At 35.9% G+C, this 15,914-nt stretch overlaps 1 protein-coding gene across 5 annotated transcripts in view; it reads right to left on the bottom strand.

Moving 5' to 3' along the window:
• nau (myogenic-determination protein nautilus) overlaps positions 1 to 15,358 on the bottom strand; it is a 50,797-nt gene extending 35,439 nt beyond the window's left edge. For all 5 annotated transcript variants that reach the window (XR_001936776.1, XR_001936777.1, XR_001936778.1 and 2 more), the window contains exons 1-3: positions 13,922 to 15,358; positions 10,510 to 10,828; positions 8,871 to 9,041 (exon numbers count right to left, since the gene is read on the bottom strand). Coding sequence is in view for 2 of the 5 variants with exons in the window: in XM_018453255.1 (XP_018308757.1) it covers positions 8,871 to 9,041; positions 10,510 to 10,828; positions 13,922 to 14,196 (765 nt within the window). In the remaining 3 variants the exon portion in view is untranslated. The remainder of the gene's footprint in view (positions 1 to 8,870; positions 9,042 to 10,509; positions 10,829 to 13,921) is intronic.
• Positions 15,359 to 15,914: the final 556 nt, after the last annotated feature.

The following is a 15,914-nucleotide window of genomic DNA, read 5'->3' as shown; positions in this document are numbered from 1 at the left end:
GCGATGGGTGGAATCGCTGGAATTATCGTTACCCAATTTGCTTCTCCAACACCACGCAGCCCGTATTCGAAGTTCCCGAAATTGGGTCACCGCTGGTGCACCAACGAACAGAAAGCGCATCGACGAATGCGCAAATTGAAAATCAAATGCACTGCACATTTGTTCATCATTTCTCGTTGTTTGAGCCGATAGTGCGAAATACATATAAAACGATATCATTTTCGCCAGGTTTGATTATTTACGTGCAATTTTGAATACGAATTCTATGTAATAGCTAAAAAGATACATTTGTCGTTATCATATTTCTGCTAAATAAAAATAGATTTTAAATACTGCATGTTGTAAAAAGTATAATCCATTTGAAAATGTAATTATGGTTTAACACTAATTTAGTTTAACTACTATATGGATCAAAAAGAGATACACAATTAACTTTTATAAATAAACAGTATGCCCATATACAGTTTATTTATAAAAATTAATTATGCACTTTTTTGATGTATACATATATAGTAGTTAAAATGTTAAAATAAATTATATGTCGAGTATTTTTAAATGGATTATTCTTTTTACAATACACAGTATTTAAAATCTGTTTTTATTCAGTCACAAGTACTGATTGGGTTTTGAAAGATGTACATCGCGCGGTCACATTACTATTGAATTTCATATTTTAATTATACTTCATATGACTAAAATAAAGTTTTCTTTAACAAAAGTGAATTAGTTTTTCTAAATCAAATTAATTTAAAAAAGCAATAGCTAAAGTATTAATATATGATTTATAATAAATTGTTTTACAACACACACACGTATCCTTACATTTTTTTAAGACATTAAATAATATTTGTAACAATATTTAAAAAGGAATTGAAAATTAGGAAGCTATATAGAATGACCATAGAAAACGGTTTTAAAATTGAAATCATTAATAAGATACAAAAGCTTATCAACATCATTATATACATATACATATTCCGACTTCGTCCCAACAGCATAAAACGTAATGCAACTTCTCTAAATAATGAGAATGCACTATGACAAGCCAACTGAAGCTGTCTCTAGCCTTGTCGTCCAAGTACTTGAGTTACCAACGTATATGCCAAGAGAACCATATGCAGGATGATTCACGACTATGCAACATAAATTTAGGATTTACACTCTGACATAATTTCATCGAGAAATTTACCTAAACACGATTACTGTTTCGGTGATTACAGAGCTGCGGTTTACGCTACAAAAAAATTACGAGAGTAATACGCGAGAGATGAATTAGGGATGCTCGCAGAAATATCTAAGCACCGATTGACGGAGAATCATTGAGAATTCACTGAAGACTATTTCTCGATGAATTCGCCACGTTCGTTGCAAAAATCACTGACCGCGCATTTTGCCATCCACATGCAATCGCTAATATCTTGCATCACATTCAATTAATCCGGCCGCGTTCGAAAGCCCTTTCGAATGGCTCCCGTGATGCGCATTACATAGCATCGCGTCGTAATATAAACCCATGTAATCACGCCACGTAATCACGACATAATTGTGGTAACGCGTGTAACTGTGAGCGGTGCGTGAATTTGGCTCTAATTAGATGATAAAATCGCATAGCGTAAACTATACGTCAAGATTATCGTACGATTATCGAAGACGACGAGGAGAAGGAAGAACCAGAAGCAAAGAAGAAATTTGTACTTTTAAATGATAGAAAATGATAAACCAAGCAAGTAATTCTTTTTTTTTTAAAGAGAAACCTGTAAGATGATTATATTTACACGCGTACACAGAGAAAAAGATTTCTTAAGATTTAATAAATTTTATTGTATCCAAGTAAATTTGTTATTTGGAATGGTTCAAACAAACCAATGTTTGAATCAATAAGTGCGATTGTTTGAATTTGAAACAATGTATATCTTTGTCTTAAATACATTATTTGTTTAAACAGATAATATCTATCTTCAGTATTCGCGTAATCAAATTATATTGCACAAACATAATTGATATAGCATATAGTGCTGTTCGTTTAATCCTATCGTTAAACGTATAAGCCATTGTTTTCGTAATTTCGGCCAAAAAATATAATAGTTGTTCTAAGAAGGCAATTATTTGTATGAATCTCTATCATAATCTCTACCATAATCTCTATCAACATATTTTGCCATTTTCAAACAAATAATTTGTTTCATTGTTTGTATTCATTGTAACCAAATAATATATTATTTGATTGAAAGATATTACTTCAAATAATAATTTATTTCTCTCAAACAATAGAGGTTTCTCGAATGAAACAACAAAATTTTTATTCAAACAAATAATATTTCGTACAAGCATATGTTGTTTCAATAAAACTAATTTTATTCAAATAAATAGGAATATTAAATCCAAAGAAACCTTTTTCTCTGTGTATAAGTAAACAGCTTTGATATAAACTATATTAATGAAATATTTTTACACTCTTTTGTGATCCCCCTTTTAGATACAGAAATCATCTGTCTTCTAGGATTTGGAGAACCGCAAAGAAACGCGTCCCTCATATCGTCTTTAATGAATATTTATACGGCGGCACGGAGCAGAACAGTTTTTCGTCGGTGGACTTATACTGGTCGTCGTAAACCCCGAAGGATACGTCGGCTCGCGCCTCAATTTAGGGCCGCACGCAAGCCGAGAGCTTTACCGAAACAAAATGCTCCCGGGTCGAAATGCGATTACTTTACTAATCGTAGATTCTGGCAGCGATATAAGCGTCTTACCGCACGCGTACGCAGGCCATACGAACGCTAATGTTCCCGGCGCGATAATGCACCCCGCGGATCGCGACTAAATAAATTCCGGATAATCGCGCAGCTGGGAATACGAGGCGTACTCAGATGCGAGATATTCTCGCCTGAGCGTGAATCTCAGATAGCTTTGCGTTTACCGGAAATCTCTGGAGACGTATAAGCGAGAAGGATCGCCGACGGATGCCTCGCGGTGCTTGGCGAAGGCGACTTTGACACTGCATGAAACATCCGCTTGTCTCCATTCGTCACACGACGTTATAATCGTAAACTCAGCGCTCGCAATTTATCGATTCCGCGGGATCGACGAGGAATCACACTTATGAACTTCTAACGCCCGCAGTTTTGTCTCAAGGGTCATTCGACTGTACAGTATAAACAATTCTTTTTATACATCTTTTTTATGAGAAATGAATTCTATATAAAATTGCCCCCCTTTTATTTTTTTTTATTGTTTTTACATGGCTAAATAGTCGTGTAAAAGTAATAAAAAATTTACATAACGATATTTCAAATTCAGAATTCAAGTTTTAGATAAAAAAAAGGTTCCAGCTTTTTTTTATTGATTATTCTCTGATAACCCCTGATGTGATCCGTCGTGTCATATTTAATCTTTAATTTGTACCGAAATAATTCAATACGTTTCTCAAAGAGAAGTCTAGACGGCAATAATTATTGTATTCGACCTACAAACTCAATATCTCGATAAGTACCACCAGATAAAAACATTTCAGAGTAACGTACAACCTCCGTGCATCTATCGTGAGCTTGTCAGAAAAACATCAAAAAAGAATTTAAAGATTCTTTTTTTATAAAACTTATATTTTTAGACGTATTTATAGCATTTATTAATTTCTGACGGTAAATCTTTTGCTTACATAAAGCTTTGGCCTCATCACAGAGTGAAGTTTGTAATACATTATGCAGATCTAAATTGTTGCTGTCACGCAGAGAGCCGAGCTCCGGCAACACCCACGTCATTTTGACCATCGTTCACACTGTAATGTCAGAAACGTCAGAAGATGATGTTAAAGTTATTTGCAATTTATAGTTAAATAAGTGATCTTGTATCAATGAAATTATCAGTCCGGCGAAAGATTGAAAGGTTGTTATCAATATTTGTTATAGCGATGTTTCTCTTTGGGTTTATGAACAATCAGACAGACATAGCGAATTCAACTGGCGTGAAAAAAATGTAAGATTAAAAAGTAATAAAGAAAAATCGAGTAACTAGGTATGAGGACTAAATTGGTACGGGGCAACGAAGCGAAGTTAGAAATCAAAGCTTAACAAGGAAGCAGTTCCTATCGACATTGAAAGCTCGTTTTCCCCGTCAGTGGCCACCATCGGAGCATATAGTCGGCGAATGCGCATCGGATGCATTCCGGAGGTGGGGTGCGAGGGTGCGGAATGAAGAGGCTGTGATCGGGAACCGTTTCTGCACGAGGAGAAAGAGTTGGCCGTACTCTCTTTCACCCTTTTTCCATTTTTCTCTCTTTTCGTGCTCACATATCGATCAACGAGGCACGACGGAATGCCAATCGTCCATCCGGCTTGTGAATTCGTTCCTCTACATCTTTTGTCCCTCGTTTACGCCCGCGCGTTTACGCACGGACAACAACGCACCCCGCTAAACACACCCCGTGTACATTTTATTCGGGCTCCGTATCATCTGTTTGTCCTCGGCGCATCTATATGCGGCGTCGCGGCGGACTATTCTCGGAGTGAAAGCGACTCCTCTCGCACCGTTCACCGCCGCCGCGTGTTTCGAGAAACGCTCCGACATCCAACACGATACATTCTCCCGGCAGTGATATACGTTCACCGTGGAAATCGGGGTAAAATGGTGTCCAGTTGTATCGGATGAAGCAACGATCGAAGATGAAAAATTCGTCAGTTTGCAGTAACAGATACGCGAACACATGCGAAAAAAATCTCTGACAGAAAAACAATCAACGTAAATCTCTCTCTTTCCTCGTTCTCTCTCACTTTCTCTCACTTTCTCTCTCCTCTCTTTCTTTTTTTATGTCATTTTTTTTCTTTTATTCAAACCAATTCTTTAATTCTAATACGGCCTAAAACAATAAGTTGTACGTAAACGAAATTATAAAAATGAGCTCATTTTAAATTTTAATTCTTTCATGATCAACTTAGGATTTTTTAATTCAAAATATTTTCCTTTCAAGCTTCTCATGTAAACTACAGGTATCCCAATATGAATTAAAGAGCGTAGGTCAGTCAATTTGTGTTCGTTTGTGCACTGAGAAAATAAAGTTGCTGTTTCAAAAAAATATTAGTTGATTCAACTAAATGTAGCGATTACAAGCTGTCAAGCAAATATTTGTTAATTCAACTAGATATTTGTTAATTCAAAAAAAATAACATGTTTTAAATTACAAGATTTTGTTAACCAAAGATATAAATATTTGAACTAAATAATTATTAACAATAATAAGATTGGAAGACCGCTTATGTTAAATACATTACTTTAAACTTAAGAAGCATCACTAACGGTCTGAACGTTAAGATGTTGAACTATTCTAAATAATTATTACTAACTAAACGCATTTAGTTAAGTTAACAACTTTTTTTTCTCAGTGTGTATATGTATATAAAATTAAACGATTAAAAAATTTTTGCTACGTAAGTTTTTAGTAATTTTGATTAATATAGTTTTATTATAATTAACTAAATTTCTTTTGAATCAATTATTTTAGTGGAATTTTTTGAACATGGACTGTTTGTATATTCTGTAAAATATAACAGATAACTTTTTGGAGATTCAAACAGTGACAATAGTTTAACGATGTTTTGATGATCGAGCATTTTTTACTTAATTTGACATCATGAAATTAAACACATATTTTCTACACTGAAGAGGATCCAATACCAGGGTTGAAACGTCTGTATCACATTTTTTAATATACATTTTGGATTACACATGAACAACTGATGTCGGCTCACATTTGGCATTTCCTTTACATCACGTATCTAATCGTTTAATTTATTTGGAGAACCTTTCGTATTTTTAATTTTATTATATAAAATTATACCATACGAATGATAAACTACTAATTACAAATAATGTAAATCCCAGCAAACACAATTTGAATTCTGCAAATCTACTACGAATCGCGAATTGCAAATCACGAATCATCATCGCACATAATTAGCATACGGCATATATGTATTTTGAGGAATTTACCGCTACATCAGTGCCGATCACGCTGTGTACATCGAGTCATTAACACGACCTCGATATATACCGAGTATTAATATCGGATGAAAACCCCTCGGAGGCAGTTTGCGTCGCACTTAGGGCCAAATAAGTTTGCCACCGCAACAGCGGTGGTCGGCAAGCGAGGGGGTTGGCAAGCAAGGGAGTCGACGAAAGTGCGAGACAAATTGAGCCTGGGCTTTGTAAGATGCGGTTTGGACCGCGGAACGTGAACTCGCTCATCGTGTCACATAGAGGCCAGAGGCTGTCCGGGGCAAAGGGGTGAAAGGCCCCCCGCGCTTCCGGTGAGTCGTAAGAGTGCTGCACGAACGGAGGGAAAAGGGATTCCTGAGCGACCGCAGGAATTTCGCGGCAATCTCGTCGTCACGACGCGCCGCGCTGTCGCGTTCATGGAGATTCTCTTCTTTCCTCGTCGAGGTAGAAGGGGCAGGAGAGGGATTACACAATGAAATATATTTCTCTGCTCTTTCGCGCGCGAAGCACCCTCGCTAAATATAAGCACGCCGCCTTGCACCGGCAAAATCCTACAAATCACAATGCCACACAAAAAAACAACGCGAGGAGGGAAAGGAGTCTCCCGCATCGGATCCATTAGGTCAACTCTTCCTTTTACCGCTATAATACCTCTGCTAGTATTCTCTCACCTTGCTAGATGTAAGAGTGTATGTGTATGTGTTACGATAGACGATCTGGATTATTCGATAATGCCACTTAAGAGCATTTTAAGTGTCAGACCGATAAGCACGCCTACTCTACTACCTCTCTCTCGAGGAAAATAAGCTCGCCAGAGTTCAATTGGATTCTGCTCTCGTTACAAATCGTACGGATCTATTTCTCTCCCTTGGCTACAAGGCCAGATAATTTATACTCTGAACAAAAAGGGCCCGTTTAAACTCTTCCACCTTTCTACCCGAACCAGATTACAACATTGAACAACAACAGCAATTTATATTGAAACATGTGAGTCTTAAATAAACGAATTAAGAAAATCCTCGCAAAACTTAAAAACTCTGAAGATTTTTTTATTTTAAATTATTCAAGTTCATCGATCAAGTTCATCGCGTGAGTTTTAAAATTAAATAGATTTGTTACATTAATCGCAATTTATTATAACCGAATATTTTCTTATTTCTTGACAATAAATATTTACGGAAATAATAAAATTCATGACTGTGAATATCTATACAAAGCACACATCTGTGTGTGCTGATAGATTGTAACAGTGAATAAAGCTTGATCGATCGACTGTAACGCGTCGAGCAACGAGAGTTCGGTGAAAGAGAAATACAATTACATTCCAATTAATGTCTGAAATCGGAATGGCTCCGAGATATCCATTCGCGATGTATATCACTGACCATCACACGATGTAAAACTTAACGAATCTAGCAAAATGAAAATTTTTATTCGCAAGTTTACCATTGAGATATACTCGCCAATTTTATGCGTAAATTCTGCGAAACCATGAAAATAAGATGTCACATCATGTTTGCCAAATTCTCTTTTATATAATTATTTATAATATTATAGATTATATATATAATATATTATTTTATAGATTTATATAAAATTATAATATTATTTGCAAATATATATAAATACACTGTACAGTACTTTGTAAAATTTTATTAAAATAAACATATTTTTTTTAATTCTATAAATAAAATGTAAATAAATTAACTGCATAAGCCTCCACGGTTGTTAGAGCATAAATAATATATTTATAAGGCTATAAAATATAATTCGCAAACAGTTAGAATGTACTTATCAACGAAGTTAATTGCAAACGTTTCAACTCTGGATTTGAATCCTCTTCAGTGCGGAAGTGCAAACTACTTTTGCATTGAAGAGGATTCAAATCCAGAGTCGAAACGTTTGCAATTAATTTCGTTGATAAGTACATTCAAATTATTTGCGAATTATATCTTATGGCTTTATAAATGTACTATTTACGCACTAACAAGCATGTGGAAGCAATTTACTTATTTAATTTACAAAATATATTAGATACAACTTTTATATATTAGATACAACTTTTAAAGAGTTTTAATACACTCAGTCTATTTTTCTTAAAAAAAAAAAAAAAATAATTTTTATGCACACGAATTGCACTTGCATCGACATATTTTCGTTACGCGGTAATTATCATTAACGAGAGCGTTCGTTTGAGAGTGAGAAACTCGGGCATAACCCTTTTTACGCATACTGGAAAAAACGATGATACGAGCTTAATGGTGTCGCGGGTCAAAAACCATTAGAGCCGGTGGGTCGTGTGCGATGCACGTGTCGGACATGTGTGTAACGATGTAGCTATGCAGAATGCAACGCTTAAATGCATCTTGTTACAAAAGTATACCTACACAACGTATCATTCTTTTACAAGAATCTTACTCTTTATCAGATAGAAGCGTCAGGCTTAATTGTAAGATAAATGTAACATACAATTCTAATTTATTTTGTGATAAAATCAATATAATATATATTAGAGATTTCTTAATTACTTTATAAGTTGTTTAATGAATTTATAAGAACCATTAATTTTATTAAATTGCAATACTGCAATGACAGCACACACATCATCATAAGAATCTCAAAATTAAATTACTAACATACTTTAAAAATTCACACATGGTAAAAATCTCCAAAATTAAATGTCAATATTTAATATTAAAAATGAGATGATTACCACGACTTGTTTGGCAAAGATTATCTTAAATTAATCCTAATAAATATCGTATATAATATTTAACATAAACTTGGATATAAAATTTTTATCGGAACACGATTTTTTACTGAAACTAATCTCGTTGCATGCTAATCTTATTAATTTAAGTTATTGGACACGTGATACATACTATGCTCTCAGCGGAAGGGTGATCCTGATGTCCGGAAGGTCTATTTCCTTGCAGCAGCGCCTCGAGACTCTCGATATACTCAATAGCGTTCCGCAATATCTCCACTTTAGGTAAACGTTGGTTGGGGTTGTTGCTTGTTCTCCTCTTGAGCACCTCAAAGGCCTCGTTGACCTGTAATAGAAATTGCATAATTAACCACATGTGTCGGCGATTGCGTGAATAATACACACAATACAGCATACTTTGAAGGAAGTGTGCACTAGAAAAAAAAATTTAGTGCCTTTCAGCAAAACTATTTAGTTGAGGTATTTTTTTAACAGCAATCAAATATTTTGTTTATATAACAAAAAATTCAGTTGCTTCTGTAAATAACAAAAATATTTGTTTATACCGACTAAACAATTTTATATATTATAAAATTACAGTTTCGTTCGATAGAACAGAATGTTATATCGCATTTATCCGTCAGTAGAATTTTTTAAAAACTGTCGAATACATATGTATCCGACAAAATTATGTTATTACTATTTATGAAAAATTCGCCATAGACGTTTTTACTTTACTCAACTCTTCCTTATATTACATGTGCAGGCGTCGGATTTCAAACGACTCTTAGCAAGATTTAACACTTAGGTCCATTCTCGAAACGCTATTCGTCATTCGAATCATCCAAAGCGGCGCTTAGTCGACGATCACTTCGCGCATGCAGATGTTTTCCTTCCGTCAGCGCGTTCTCTTTGAGGCTGTTTACTTCGAAAACACGATTCATGCATGATGTGCTTTAAGTAATTATAAGCAGGCTGGCCAAAACAGCAACGTGTATGTTCAGTAAACGAGAAATATGATTTAGATGCACCTTAAGACTGATTTGTCCGCCATCTTGAATGCAACATACCTACATACATCCGTGATTTCGGGATAATAAATCAAACTTATGAAATTCTGATGATTTACAAAAATCTTTTTAAATTATTGTGTGAACTATGCATCGCGAATAACGTACGCTGTTAGATGTCAAAGAAGCCATAGCAACCCAATCCCTTAAACAATAAATCTTAATTACAAATTTATGTATTGACTTTAAGATAAATTTCGCTAAAAACATCGAGCGTTCGTGGTACATGTCCTTTATCTTTCCGTTTTCCAATCCCTTAAATCACATTTTGTTATTTTTAACTTCCATCCTATGTCAAAATGTAAATCAATCCATTTCCACGTAATTAGTTTCAATGTAAACATTATCCATATTAACGTATGCATTTAATAAATAGTGAACTGAATTTGAATCAAATTTAATACATTTTATAGAACTAAATTGTTTTAGTTAAATAACTCTATTGTTTTAGTCAAATTAACAATATACTGGGTATTGGATAGAAACAGTGGCGACCTATAGACATGATTAAAAAAGTAAAATTAGGTATAATTTGACACTGAGGACATTCATGTTATAAAAAAAAGAAGAAAAATTGTTTTAGCGAACTCTTTTTACGTTTCGAATGGAACCTATTACAAATCCTAATATGCCATCAATCTTTTATAAAAACATAAAATGAAGAAACACACTTGTTATTCCCAGAGAATCGAGACCTCTAAGAAATGTGTAAAGCATGTGTCTTAGGGGTTAATGGCAACTGACCTTTCTCAAGCGCCGTCTCTCGCGCAAGGTGGCGGCTTTCCTTCGATCGACGGTGACCGTCTTTTTCTTACAGGCCTTGCAGGCCCATAGAAGACACCTGCGCGGTCCATGCGGCGAACTGGCGTCCAAAACGTGAGGATGAGGTACATGCTCGATCGACTCGCCCTCATTCGTTTCGCTCGTCTCGTTGGTCTCGTTGGTCTCGTTGAGCTCGTTGGTCTCGTCGGCATCCGCAGAACCGGACTCGAGGTCGGCCGATGCATCCGCCGATATCACTGACGAGGCGTCATCCGAATCAAGGGTGTACCGAGATTGCGACCTGAATCATGAAACGTTTTGTACTTATCGGTATTATTGAGAACCATGTTAAAAATAGGCTATCCTCGTCCTTTACTGTCCTATTGACAATGAGACATTACTGTTATATGTCGACTTGAAATCATTTTTAGCATAATTTTTATACTTACCCTATCATACGCTTTTTTAAATAGATTAAATAAGGACACGCGATATTTTCAAGAAAGGAAAAACTATACAATTATACACGTTTTGATAAAGCTAACAAAAAAACTTCAATTTCCGATTGGAAACAAATTCCATTGTTCGATTATTTATTATTCGATTAGCATGTCGCAAACTATTATATAGGGATATCCAGATTCCTATAAAGCAGCGCGTATACCTCGCACGTGTATATACATACATACCGCGACATAAATTTCGTTCCGCGACGAAGACGAGCTGTTGCCGCGCGTTGAACGTAAGAAGCCACGCTGACCTACCGAACGCTGAAAAGTTCCGGTATAGGTATTTAGTGAATGAACGAATTCACAGATTCTTGCCTTAATCATCCTTCAGTTATCGCCGGCAGTTAATGATGGACACAGGCGCGTAGGTCCGTCAGGAGGCGGTTTCCGCGATTGGACACGTTCCAGGTGGTCTCGCGGAAAATGTATTTCCTCGAGCCGCGAAGAGACGCCGAGGGGGATGGATATATAAAGGCGAAACGCGATGAACAGAGTGAAAATGGTTTAATGCGCGGTAAAACCGTCATCGAGTCTTCATTGCGAATAATGATTCTTGTTCGTGTGTTCGATCATGTGACAGTCATAAACCGCCGATCTCATTAAAATTTCATCGCATTGCAGAACAGACGAATCAAAGAAGAATAAAAATTAACGATGAAAAAAATCAGAATAAAATTTATCAAATAAAATGACACAAAAATGCAATAATGTAATTTTCGACTTTTACGTAATCATAACAATATTAAGGAAGTATTTCTCCATACATTTTTTAAATTTTATTAATTTAATATTTAAAGTGTATTTTAATTGAGTTTATTAATTTTTAATCGTTATAAGACTAATTATTATAAGAGAGAGAAAGAGAGAGAAAGAGAGGGATAGTATTGTCTAAAGAGAGAAATGCCAAATCTGTATGTCAAATATATGTGAAATTTATTGTATAATTTATACGAATTGAAATTTGGTGCGAGTGTACCGCTAATGCTATAAATGCTGTAATACTAATTCATGAAAGCGACATACTGCAGCTTTGTGCTTTGATAGTAAAACAATGTTGGACAAATCTGATTTAGTCTCGTGAAATCCAATAATGTTTCGATAGTACAAAGGTAAAAGCCGAGAGAAGAGAAATGCACAGAAAATTGATTCTGGCACACAATACAAGATACAGTAATCTAAAATCTAAAAGGATTATATTCATGCAGATAAATGTGAACAAAAAAATAAAATTGCTAACCTCATCTAATCACTTTATTATTCTAATTTAAAAAGAATTCGAAAAAAATTCCATGTTATGTAAATTTAAGTACGTATGTTTGTTGTGTTAAGCTCAATTCAACAAGATATTTTTTATATACACATACACATAATTTGGGGCTAGTAGAATAATGCATAGTACAAATTTAACAAATAATAAAACAATGGCAAATAGTAAATAAGATCCGAATTTTTATCTTGGTCTCAATAGCACATCGAATGTCACAAGGAAAACGATAATAGAAGCGAGAAAACAGGCAAGAATCTTGAAGAGATGATCAATCTTGTCATCTAGTGTAATAAAAAACAATTAGTCTGCATATTTTCGAGGATATCTATCAAAGATTGAAGTTTTTAAACATTCATATATCAGTGTCATATTCTTCTTATGAGAATCTAATATATATTAGAAAGGATAAAAGTATTAAGTTTCAATTTTTCCGACGATATATTTGTGAGCGTCAATCTTATTCTAGAAACGTGATATAAATAACTGCGCTTAGCTAATCCTTCCCCCCCCCCACTCTGAAATGTTACAATATTAACTTGTGTAATTTATAATTTAATAATATATATATATATATAGAATATCTGTATATACAACAACGTTTAATTCACCCTATCACTTTAAAATATAAAAATGGTTTTGGTTTGTAGATGCAAGTTTTATTTAAAAATATGTCAAATAAAACCATACGATGCTATGAGAAAAATAAGAAAAAAACAACAGATAAGAAATCGCAAAGAGATTTTTTTTTAACAGAATAACAAAATTCAAAATGTTTTTTACAGAATATATACTCGAATATATAAAACATTGTTTGAACTATATTTCATTGTCTCTGTGTGCCATAATTATTTCCAAAGTTACGCTTACATTTTATGAAACAACTAACAGAAGCGGAGGAAGGAAAGGAGGGACAAGCAACATGCTATGAAGTTGCGATGCACTGACAGGAACGGAAACCGGAGTAGTCCGAAGAAATAAATTAGCTTCATTTTTAATAAGAATAACAAAGGTTTGTACAGTACAAATGTTCGTAATTATAAAATAATATAATGTAAAGAAGATATATTTTTCGAAATTAATTAATTAGACTTAATTGAATAAAATAGAAAATATCAATTTTATTTCTTTTTAAGCGTAAGTTCATGTATTGTATGTGTATGTATAGACGGGCATTAGGTTTAAGAATAGATAAATGATTTAGGATAAGTTACAAGTATAATATAAATTTTTGCTTGTGTTCGTGGATATTTTATGATATATGTAATTGCATCCCAAGGAATTAATAAATTGTTACTACTACTAGAATATTAATTTTATGATACATTTTTGTCAAAACTAAATTAATTAAATACATATTTCGGAAAAGAAATGGATTCCATTTTTTATTATTTTCGATACTTGATCAATATTTAATTAATACGATTACTTGAAAAATAATATTATATTAGGAATATATATACAATGATATTGATAATAGGTAACACACGAAATCATTATAGAAATTGTTGTAGCAAAATCTCATTTAAAGTTTCCTCATATTCTCCATTAATAGGCTTATAGTGACCTGATTTTAAGCCCATCAAATGGCATTAATAATGTAACTTGAATAAAAGCTCACCTGACTCGGTTGTTGCGATAATTCAACGAACCGGCCGACGCCAAAGCGTTGTTAACGCCGATAATCCTCGCGCGATCGTCCGTGTCCCTCCTGGTGACGTATCCTTGTAGATACTCGGATTCGGTCGGCGTATAGACACGTCGATACCGATGGGGATGATGAGGGTGATGATGATGATGATGATGGTGATGTAAATGATGACGGTAACCGTCGTAGGCTGATCTCGTGACCGCTTCGTAGGCGTAGGGTACCGTATCCGTCATGAAGGTCATCATCTCATGCGATCCGTCGTCGGAGAAAGCGGGCGACGATCACGTGCCGGTCACTATATTCGATCACTTGAGGCAACCCTCGAAGCACCCCGATCCGTCCATGTATTCACCCTCGCGCGAACTCATCACGAACGAGACTAATGGAAGCGATGCAAAATCGCGCGTGGTTTAATTCAATTTTCTCTCCAGTGACATCACCTGCGTCTTGATCACCGCGTACTCCATCAAACAACCATTCATCCGATTTGCTCGACCGTATTTCAAGTATTGGGAAAAGATTTGAATTTGTAAATAAAAATTTGCTGGATGATGATATCCGAGAGATATGATCTTTCGAGACGACAGTCTAGGTTGTAATGCAATCAAAAGTTAGTTGACCTAAAGATGGAGATGATCGACGCTGAAAGTACCTGTCATAAAATCACAACAGCGCTTTTGTTCGCTTTTTCGTCGCGATGGCGGCTAATTTACTTTTCTCTTCTTCTGTCTAGAAGGGATGATGAATCACTAATCCCGGCGAGAACACGAACGCACTCGATGGTCAATGTTAACTTCCCCTTTAACTTCTTCGTTAACTTTACCGAGTCTAAGGCTCCAGGCCAATTCCATCCAAAGTACGGGATTTTCCGCTCTGATTCGCTAAAACCACTAAGATTCCACCCTCGCGCGTCGCTCCTTATTTAAGTTGCTCAACTACTGTTCGCTGTATTATATCCATGCAGCAATCTTTGCATATTCATCGACCGACGCAGCTCAGACGTGACTTACTCAGTCATAAATCAAGGTAAAAGACTGATTTTCGAAAAGAACGAAATTACTTTACGGATCTTACAAAACACAAGAGTGTCAAATCGCTTCGCGTCAATCTATTACACGTGTAACTCGAGATGTACGGCGCGGACGCACTTTCGTTTTGGGATTTATAAAGATTGCGCGAAAGAAACGGGAAACAAGTCGCACTGCTCAACCGAAAAGGTTCCGAGGAAGATCACTTCATCCCGATGTCGCGAGAGTCTCGTGAACGATTCTCACCGGCGCGGCGGCGGGAACAATTCTTCCACGCGGCTATCCGAGCCGGTTGGCAGACCTCGTGGACAGATCCGAAAAGCTCGTAGTCGGAGATCAGAGTGAAGACTTAGGCATCCTCCTGGTAGTTATCGGTCCCTCCGCCACATGGCATCTCTTGACGCGCGCGAGCGCGTGTCGTTAAGCTCCCTCGGTCGCTCGTTCACGCACACTCGCTCGTATAGGAGACGCGTTAGGATTATTTTACGCGTTACACATATGTCGACGGTCACACCCAGACTGACTATTTTTAAGAACGCCCGGCCAATCACAACTGGGGAAAATCGCCTTCGAACCCGCTGTTGCTCCGCCTCTGTGCTGTCATAGATGCACGAGTTTGGCAGGGACTCATCACGGGGTGTGGTTTAATCATTAATGAGAGTTAGATTCGTCAGGCAGGAGGCTTTCGGCTGCGGCAAAATCACCGACGAGCGACGTCGGCTATTACGCGCGAGTCTGGGGTTTAAATCAACGCTGGTAGCACGGTGGTCCGAAAGCATAACAACCCGGACGAAGTGCTAATCGACTAAGGACTGCTATCACGAACATTAGTTACGGTTAACTGAGATTTAAACGTTCCTCGGTTTCTCTTACTTCTAGCTTTCTCCGGAGCAAGACAGTTGATTATTTAGCATGTTAATATTAACTAATGTATC

This window comes from Mycetomoellerius zeteki, unplaced genomic scaffold, assembly GCF_001594055.1.
Source record: "Mycetomoellerius zeteki isolate Tzet28-1 unplaced genomic scaffold, Tzet1.0 scaffold369, whole genome shotgun sequence".
In the NCBI taxonomy this organism is placed as follows: domain Eukaryota; kingdom Metazoa; phylum Arthropoda; class Insecta; order Hymenoptera; family Formicidae; genus Mycetomoellerius; species Mycetomoellerius zeteki.
This window is presented reverse-complemented; position numbering and strand designations above follow the sequence as displayed.